The sequence below is a fragment of the Sorex araneus genome, chromosome 2 (assembly GCF_027595985.1).
Source record: "Sorex araneus isolate mSorAra2 chromosome 2, mSorAra2.pri, whole genome shotgun sequence".
Lineage (NCBI taxonomy): Eukaryota > Metazoa > Chordata > Mammalia > Eulipotyphla > Soricidae > Sorex > Sorex araneus.
In genome coordinates this window covers 77,844,535-77,854,061 of record NC_073303.1, presented here as the reverse complement: position 1 = coordinate 77,854,061, position 9,527 = coordinate 77,844,535, and the positions used below count along the sequence as shown (strand labels likewise).

General features: G+C 41.0%; 1 protein-coding gene across 2 annotated transcripts in view; it reads right to left on the bottom strand.

The window, feature by feature from the left end:
• Window positions 1–9,527, bottom strand: part of SLCO5A1 (solute carrier organic anion transporter family member 5A1) — a 161,341-nt gene that overhangs the window by 84,421 nt on the left and 67,393 nt on the right. For both annotated transcript variants that reach the window (XM_004602403.2, XM_004602404.2), the window contains exon 3: window positions 7,178–7,398. In XM_004602403.2, coding sequence (XP_004602460.2) covers window positions 7,178–7,398 — 221 coding nt within the window. The remainder of the gene's footprint in view (window positions 1–7,177; window positions 7,399–9,527) is intronic.

Here is a 9,527-nt window from a genome sequence, read left to right as displayed (position 1 = left end):
AAGTCTTTTTCTTTCTCGGGCCACTAACTGTGCCTTCTTTTTTCTTTCAATACTCAGAGAATGTACTTGCCTCCATTTTAAGATGATGTGTTTTTGTCTATTTATCTTTGGCCTCCCTGTGAGAGCAAGGATTGTAACTTTTGACTCATGTGTCCTAGGTTCTCTGTCCTAGAATACTTGCTCAAAAATGATTTGTGCAAAAGAAAAAGACATTATCTTAAAATCAATATTGCCGGCCATTTATCTCAATATTTGGAATATTTGGCAACTGGTCTAGACTTCCTTTTACATAATGCCAATATCTTAAATAAAAGGACAATTTCAGGAGAGGGAGGGCCAAGATGGCAGAAGGAACGCAATCTGAGAGGATACCTACCCCGCTGGGCCCCTCAGCAAAGCTTCCGAGGAACAGAATCAAACAGACTAATATGTGGGACCCTGTTGAAAAAGTTCACTGCTGAGCCCCGCAACCATGAGAGACATCCCCCAGGGAAGAGGGAGGGTCGAGATGCCAAAGCCCCAGTCAAGGCAAGAGCGCCAGGGAGGGGAAGGAGGTTGGGCTGAGGTGCCAACCCAGCCCGAGGAAAAGGCAATCGTGAGCCCAAACCCTACATTCCAGCCTTTCTAACTCTATCCTCAGAAAGCCTGAAGCACAGCCGGTGACCCAGCTGGGCTATCTTACCCGGGCCACTGTAACTATGCGCTCAGTCATTGACCAAAATGTCATTCTGCCTCAAGGAACTACAATCCTCTTCTCTTCGTTTCTCTATTTGCAGGGCCTTCTGACATCTCAGGAGTGCTTTAGACCTTGAGACATTTAGACCTCAGGTTTCCTCATTTTCAGTTCATTTTCTTGGAAATGAATGGTTCCCTGGGTTCTCCAAACACAAGTTCCCATGAGAATATTCCAATTTCTCCCTCTCCCCATAAGAACACTGTCTATATAAGATCCAGGCATGCCACAGGCATCTCTGAAGTAGCACATCAAACTCTTCTGTCACTTACCTTCAGACAGTAGACAGAAATGGCAACCATCAGTCCCAAAAGACATCATTAGTTGGTGAGTCTGGTGTCAAAATATTGGAAGTAATCAAAGCAGAGAGAGTGTAATGCAGAAATTATCTGCCACACAGGGAGGGGGAGGGTATGGGATGGGGGGTATACTGGGGTTTTTGGTGATGGAAAATGTGCACTGGTGAAGGGACAGGTGTTTCATCATTGTATGACCAAAACTTAAGCCCAAAAGCTTTGTAACTGCTCTCACGGTGACTCAATAAATAAATTTATATATAAAAAAAATCATCAGTGGTAGCTTACCATAGCTCTGCCTTGCTTATTTAAATCTAACATGCATGAGTCATTTTATGTATTTTTCTAAGTAAATACTACTCTACTGAGCAGTCCCACAGTTAATTTGCATAAAGTGAGCATAGAGAAAGCACTTTCTTTTTTAGGAATTATATGTCAGATCTGTACTATTTACCTCTTGAGTAAGTTACAGGTCCAAATCTACCATAAGAAAACAAAATTAAGAGAAATGAAATAAGGAATTAGAAGTGAAAAATATAGCCGTGGAAACAGGTCCAAGTGCTGGAGCACTTTTTGGCATGCATGTTTTGCGTGCAGAGGCCTGAGAGTGAAGCACGGGAGAACAGTGAACTATCACACTCAGAAGAGCTCAGCCGAGTAGCCCCAGAAATGATCTCCAAGTTCTCTGGGCCCTACATTGGAGCATCCAAAAAAAAAAAAAAAGAAGACCTAAAAGAGAGCAGAACTCCTACCATTCCTAACAAAACCAAGAGAAAGTGTGAAATATTTCTATAAGGTTCTCTTCTATAAGGGACTTCAAATTAATTCTGAGTTTCCACCAGGTAAAAAGCTAATTTCCACAGGCTCGTGTGGAGCCCCTCTCACATGAGAATGAACCTGCTGAGAATCCCAGGTTTGTGGCTTTTTTGACCCCCACCCCAGGCCTCTGTGGGAATGGGCGAACTCCACCCATAACCCGGTTTTCCCAGAGCCCAGTGGCCATGTTCACAAACCACTTCTGGTGCCATTTAAACTCTTCAATGGCCATGATCCAGACACTGACAAATAAATCTTGCAAGGGATCCAAAAGTTGTATCAACCTATTCAAAATCTCAGAATCCCTGGAGCCAATTCTTATATTCCATTTCACATGGCAGTCTTGGGTGCTGGGGAGGGTAAGTAAAGATGGTGGGAAGATGTTATGGTAGTGGGATTGCTGTTGGGATACTGAATATCGTAAATTATTGTGAACAACTTTATTAAAATGAAATAAAATTGGGGGAAAATAGATTAAACAGTGGGCAGGGCACTTGTCTTGTATGCACCTGACCTGTGCTTGACCTCCAACACCCCATATGGTCCCCTGAGCCTACCAAAAGTGATCCCTGAGTGCAGAGACAGGAGTAGGCCCTGAGCACAGCTTTTGGGTACAATCCCTCCCCTCAAAAAAAAAAAAAAAACCCACAAAGTTTTATAATCATCATTAGTTGAAATGCAGACATTCTAATTTTTTTTTTGGTAAAAAACAAAGATTTTCAAAGTACATTTTAGAGCAATGTGGTTCTTGGAGAATTCATTACAAATTCTAATTTCAGACGCCAACATCAGATTACCTAAATCAGACCTTCAGGACCAGCAATCTCAGTTTAATAGACCCTCGTGTCAGGCCGGTAGAATGTAGGACACTAAGGAGCACACCTAGTGTGCACCCTACCTGGGTTCGATTCCCAGCAGCAGGCTGTTCCCTAGGAACTGTGGGGAGGACCCCAAATACCAACAGGAATGGCCTGATAGCCTGTGGCACTCATTCAGTTGACTGAGAATCCCCAGATGTCCCGAGCACTGCTTGGGCACCTTCCCCCACAAACAAGAAGAAATTCCTGTCTTGCTTCCAATATAGGCTGATTACAAAACCATATTTGGAAGGATTAATATAAAGGGCACTCAGCAATGCCTCGATTGCAATCTTGAGGGTGCAAGCAACAGACTTCAGTCAAAGTAGTAAACATGAAACTGAAGTGGAATTCAGAAAACCAGTAGGGAAATGTGCAAGAAGGCAGAGAGAGGCTCAGCTCAAGAATTTGGCAATCCATCTTTGCTGAACCAAGGTCACCCTTAATAGATGACATGTAGTACTGGCTTTATGACACATAGGAAAGGGATGGATACAAAAGTTCCTTAGTCACTCAAATTCAGAATATATTTCTTCTGCCCTCTCAACGAGCACCTGCACTCTTGCTCTGAGGCTGAAACCCTGAAACCATCTCAGGTAACTTCTCTTCCCATCATTCCTATATCAATAACCACCTCCGTAAGACACAACCTTTTCTTTCCCTACATGTTCAATAAATCATACATCTAAAATTTACAGATTATTTACTGTAGCACCACTGTAGCACTGTCGCCCCGTTGTTCATCGATCTGCTCAAGCGGGCACCGGTAACGTCTCCATTGTGAGACTTCTTGTTACTGTTTTTGGCATACTGAATATGTCACAGGTAGCTTGCCAGGCTTTGCCGTGTATCGAGATAATCTCAGTAGCTTGCTGGGTTTTCTGAGAGGGACAGAGGAATCCAACCCAGGTCGGCCACGGGCAAGGCAAACGCACTACCCGCTGTGCTATCACTCCAGCCTGACTGGATTATTTACTAGGTGGTAAAATTCAGCAGGAAACATAATGGGGAGGGACTAAAAAAAAAAACAAAAAAAACCTCAAAACTTTGAGGCCTGAGGTCTGGAGTGATAGCACAGAGGGTAGAGTGTTTGCCTTGCACGCAGCTGACCCGGATTCGATTCCCAGCATCTTATATGGTCCCCTGAGCACCACAAGGAGTAATTCCTGAGTGCAGAGCCAGGAGTACCCCCTGTGCATCTCCAGATGTGACCCAAAAGGCAAAAAAAAAAAAAAAGAAAGAAAAAAAAACTTTTATAGAACTCATTTATCATGCAGAGAAAATAAGGTAAATAAGTAAAGTGCAAAGCATGTTAGCTAGTAATGAAAACTAAGGAGAAAAATTAAAGCGTAATGATGATCTAAAGCTTCAGAGAGCAGGGCAGGGATTTTTTAATATGGAAGCTAAAAAAAAAAATACTGATGAGGGGCTGGAGAGATAGCACAGCGGGTAGGGCATTTGCCTTGCATGCGGCCGACCCGGGTTCAAATCCCAGCATCCTATATGGTCCCCTGAGCACGGCCAGGGGTAATTCCTGAGTGCAGAGCCAGGAGTAACCCCTGTGCAGAGCCAGGTGTGACCCAAAAAGCAAAAAAAAAAAAAAATACTGATGATAAAAAGACCCTTTGCCGGGCTGGAGTGATAGCACAGTGGGTAGGGCATTTGCTTTGCACTCAGCTGACCAGGGTTCAATTCCCAGCATCATATGGTCCTCCGAGCACCACCAGGAGTAATTTCTGAGTGCAGAGCCAGGAGTAACCCCTGAGCATCGCCAAGGGTGACCCAATAAGCAAAAAAAAAAAAAACCTTTGCCTGGTATCCTGAAGAAATTTTGAATGACACTTGCAAAGGTCCTGAGGTGACTATCAAGCGTGTCTGAAGAGCAGCAATGAGCACCAATGGGCTTGAGGAAAGAGATGCCAGGAGTCAGTCAGATCATAGCTCATTTGGAGGGGGAGTTGTTTGGTTTGGGGGGGCCACCCCCAGCTTTGCTCAGGGTTTACTCCTGGTTCTACACTCAGAGGTCACTCTTGGGAGTGTTCAGGGGAGCACATGTAGAGCCAGGGACTGAACTCAGGTCAGCTACATGCAAGGCAAGCACCTTGTCGATTATCTGTCTCTCTGCAACTCACAGCCCCAGTGGGCTGGCTAGGGCAGGCATCTTCTGTGAGTGATATGGGAGATCATGGCAGGGGAGGAGCATTTTAATAAGGTCCTCTGGTCACTCAATTAAATGTAACTAAAAGGACCCAAGCAGGGATGTCCATTCTATAGGCTGCTCTACTTACTTTCTCTACTGATCAAAAATATCATCACTTCCTGTTTGACTTCTGTCCACAGCCTTCTTCTATCCAGGACTCCTATTTCCCCACTAACCACAGAATTCAGTGAAAGATCAGACCTCATGATCTCCATGCATAACACCACCTTACTCTGCTTCCCCGAATTGTGTTCTAGACCTCAGCCCTGTGTATCCAACACACCCAACACATCACACTCACTTAACATTTTCAAACGTTTCTACAAGTCTCAACCTTGCTCTGACTGAAGTACTCCCACTGTCCTACCTCCACTTCCCAATTAATCAAATCTTTCAAGATTCATCTCAAATCCTAGTTCTACCATGAACCCCATCCTGACCCCTCAACTAGAAGTTACTTCATCTGCTTTGAACCTCACGTCATTGAGTCTATTATTTGTGGTCAAAAGGGAAAACTGTAGCTCAGCATACAAACCATGGTTCACTCATCTGTAATTTTCCACAAGTACAGAAGCTTTGAAATATGAAGAATCACTGAGCTCAATGTAAACAAGGTATACCTTTAGCGACAAACTTCTGCAACTCTCATTAGCCTCTTGAATTCAATTCAACACCTCTGAGTATTTTATTTAGTAGAGTCATAAAAAAAAATCATATTCTCTAACAGCAACAAAACTCTAGCAGAAGAAAAGAAACCTGTCATAATTTATATGAATTAGTAATTCTTAAAATGCTAAATAAAACTTAAAAGATTAAAGTGGACACAAAAGAATTTTTAGTTTTTCTTATCTTTAAAAGCCATCAAGTTTTTCTATTCAGGAAGATACCCAGTTAAATTTAGAAGATTTCAAAATGTCAAACCTCAAACCTCAGGGAAATTGATCTACTTAAATATTTTAAGTGTTTATTTTCATTGCTAAGATTTGGGCGCAATCAATACTAATCTCTCATTGGAAAGGTGATGCAGATACACAAAATAATTCTTCTTTCCCCTTTGTGGTGTTTTAGAACATTCTTATTCTTGCATAATTTATAATAAGGATATGAAAACACTGAGTCAGATTTTCCCAATGTCTATCAATAAAATGTGGTTGTAGCCAGTGGAAAAAAATATGTCTATGCAATAGTACCAACCAAAAGAGCACCCCAGGTTGGTCCAACTTGTTTTCTCTTTAAGAAGTTTGTTGCTAACTTTATTTTTTTTATTATTTCCCATCTAAAGCAAATAATGTTAGAAAGCAAATTTCAAAGGTAAAACAATAACCTGTTGGGTCCCAGATCAGGCTCCCCAAGAAGTATCAACACTGCATGCCAATCCCTTTCAATTAAAGGAGCCAATGAATGGATAGTGTGATCGCTTATAATGGCAGGTTTTATATTTCTGTAAGAGTTAGGTTGCACTAACAAACCCACATTTTCCCTGAAACAAAGCATCCATTATACAATGCAGTACTTTAAATATCAGACACTTCTAATTAAAATAATTGCATAGTTGAATATATGTCTGCATGTGTGTATCTGTATCTTTAGGATCTAAATCAGTGTTTCTCAAATCATTTATGAAGAAGGATCATTTATTTGTTACTACTTCTAGCCTGTCATATACTAATACTTTTGAAAAGTATAGAAATGAAAGACAATCAGGTCAGAGTGATTATAGAGCAGGTAGGACATTTTCTTTGAATGCAAGTGGTTGACCTGGGTTCAATCCCCAGCATCCCATATGATCCCTCGAGCAGTTCTGTAATTCCTGACTACAGATTCAAGAGTAACCTCTGGGAGCATCACCAGGATGGCTCAAAGACAAAACAACGACAAAAAATTAAGGGACGAGAGTGATGTTTTAATTACCTGAGCATGTGCTTTTCCTCCAGGGTCCCAAGTTTAATCCCTGGCACTACATAGTCCCCAAGAATCATTGGGAGCAACCCCTCAGAATTTCCAAGTGTGGACTCCCAAATAAAAGTGTACTAAAGATGAATTAAAAAATGATTTTTAAGCATACAAAGTATAAAACCTACTTATTATTAGATTCAAAAAAAATAAAATGACTGTCAGATTTCTTAAAAATTGTCTCAATACTTCGTTACAATTTCAGTGCTTACATGGCCACAGAGCAGGTAGAAAGTTCGTGGGCAGAGCACTTCTGGGACTGCACTTGGAGCAACAATGACTGAAAGTACCACGTACATAGTCATTCAAAAATATACTTTACCTCTGACATCCTTTCCAAATCCCATCGAAGAAACTTTTTTGTCCACTTGTTCATTATTGTTTGACTTCTCTTTCATAACATCATCATCATCACTAACAGTTTCAATGGAAAATTTTTTCTTTCTCTTTTTCTTGTGTCGAGGAGGAAGCTTTTTTGGAAAAGTAAACATTGGGAATATCACAAGAAACATTGCAATGGCACACAGGAGGAATCCACTCCACCTGAAAAATTGAAAAATGTAAATAGCATTTATGACTTTGAAGTATGAAGTGTGAAAACAAATAAGTCAAATTGTTAATAAGCAGCTGTTTCAGATAAAATTTTTCTATCACCATCAACTGTAGGCAGTAGGAAGCTGGAAAAACTAAGAAAATATTGGTATCCTCCCTTTTTCTGGTATCAACAAGAAATCTATCCAAATGATTTCACTAGTAGCAAAATAAATATTGAAATCAGCAGTCTGCCTAGTATTTTATTCAATTAAAGTATTTCTGAGCATTTCAAGGTTAGTTCTGTAATGAATATTGTCAATCCTACTACTATAATGTGCATTTTACAATAAATCATTAAAACAAACATAATAGAAGTAGAATACAGACTCATATACTATTTGGAGGACAGATAAATAGACACTTATTTTTAGAAGAAAGGCTTAATAATATTTCATGTGAAATGTACTTAACATTAATAATGGGATTCAAGATTTTTTTACAAGCACTTAAAGAAAGTATTGGCCCCTCTGATATATAATGGTAAATTAGAAATACATATTTCTTCGTCAACCCCATTTTGACATAGCTCCTTAAAAACCTTTGGAGAGAAATGATGATGGTGTTTTTTGTTATATTGATGAGATGAATTTTGGAAAGCCCCAGGTCAGCTTGGGGATGGAGATCATTCAGGGCAACCATGTAATCAGAGGTGAAATTTTTCCAGCCAGACATCAGTTCATTTTACAGGAGATGAGAGGGGTTGGAACAATCAGTCTCCTATGGCCAATGATTTAATTATTCATGCCTATGTAAAGGAGTGGGCTGGAGCCATAGCACAGCGGGTAGGGTGTTTACCTTGCACGCAGCTTAGCAGGGTTCAATTCCTCCACCCCTCTCAGAGAGCCTGGCAAGCTACTGAGAGTATCTCACCTGCATGGCAGAACCTGGCAAGCTACCCATGGTGTATTCGATATGCCCAAAACAGTAACAATAACTCTCACAATGGAGACATCACCGGTGCCTGCTCGAGCAAATTGATGAGCAATGGGATGACAGTCATAGTGACAGTGATATAAAGGAGTCTCAACAAATATCCAGTAGGTATATTGGGAAGTGGGTGATTGTTGATCCTGATGGCTCAATCCTGATAATTTTTAAAATTTTGTTTGAAAAAGAAAAAATAATCAATAAAGAGTCAGAGAGTTTCCTGGTGGATGAACTCCTGCCAATGGGTACAGCGACTGCTGAAAAGAGGTGAGGCGTGGAAGCACCTGGCGTGTTTACTGCAGTTGCCTGCTCCTGAGTAACTAGCTTCGGGTGCTGCATGCTTAGAGGATCAAAATTAGGCCTACAAAACACAAAGCATGTTCCTAGAGCTATCTTGTCAGTCCTGATTGTTTTCTTTTATGTTAAATTGATTATCAAGTAAGAAAAATTCTCTGAGTTGCTCTCACAAATGAATGAAACCTAAGACGTATCCTAGGAAACTTCCAGTCTATAACCAGTTGATCAGAGCATAGATGACAACCTGGACTTACAACTGGCCTGTAAGGTGTGGGTGAAGGATGGTCTTCTATGACTGAGCATCTAATGTGTAGGGTTGAGTACACGAGATGAGTAAACAGACTGTACATAATTGAGCTAAATGATGGGACACCCAGTGGGGTGGGAGTATTTTGGAGTGAGAAAGAAGCATGAATTGAAGCTGTGGTCATAATCTCTAGTCCATCTCTGCCTGCTTCATGATAAATACCTAAGCAAGGATGAGGACGACTCTTTACACTTGGTCCTTGCCTTCAAGAATTTGACCTCTATATCGTGATTCTTGGTGGTGGAATATGTGCACTGGTGAAGGGATGGGTGTTTGAGCATTGTATAACTGAGACTTTAACCTGAACGCTTTGTAACTTTCCACATGGTGACTTAATAAAAGAATTTAAAAAAAAAAAAAAAGAATTTGACCTCTAGCTACAGCATAGTGCAAAGGGTAGGGTGCTCGCCTTGCATGCAACAGACCCGAGTTCAATCTCTGGCACCCTAGAGGATAAACTGAGCATCTCTAGAAGGGATTCCCGAGCACAAAGCCAGAAGCAAGCCCTGAGTCAGGAGTTGGCCCAAAGCCCCAAAAGGAAAAAAAA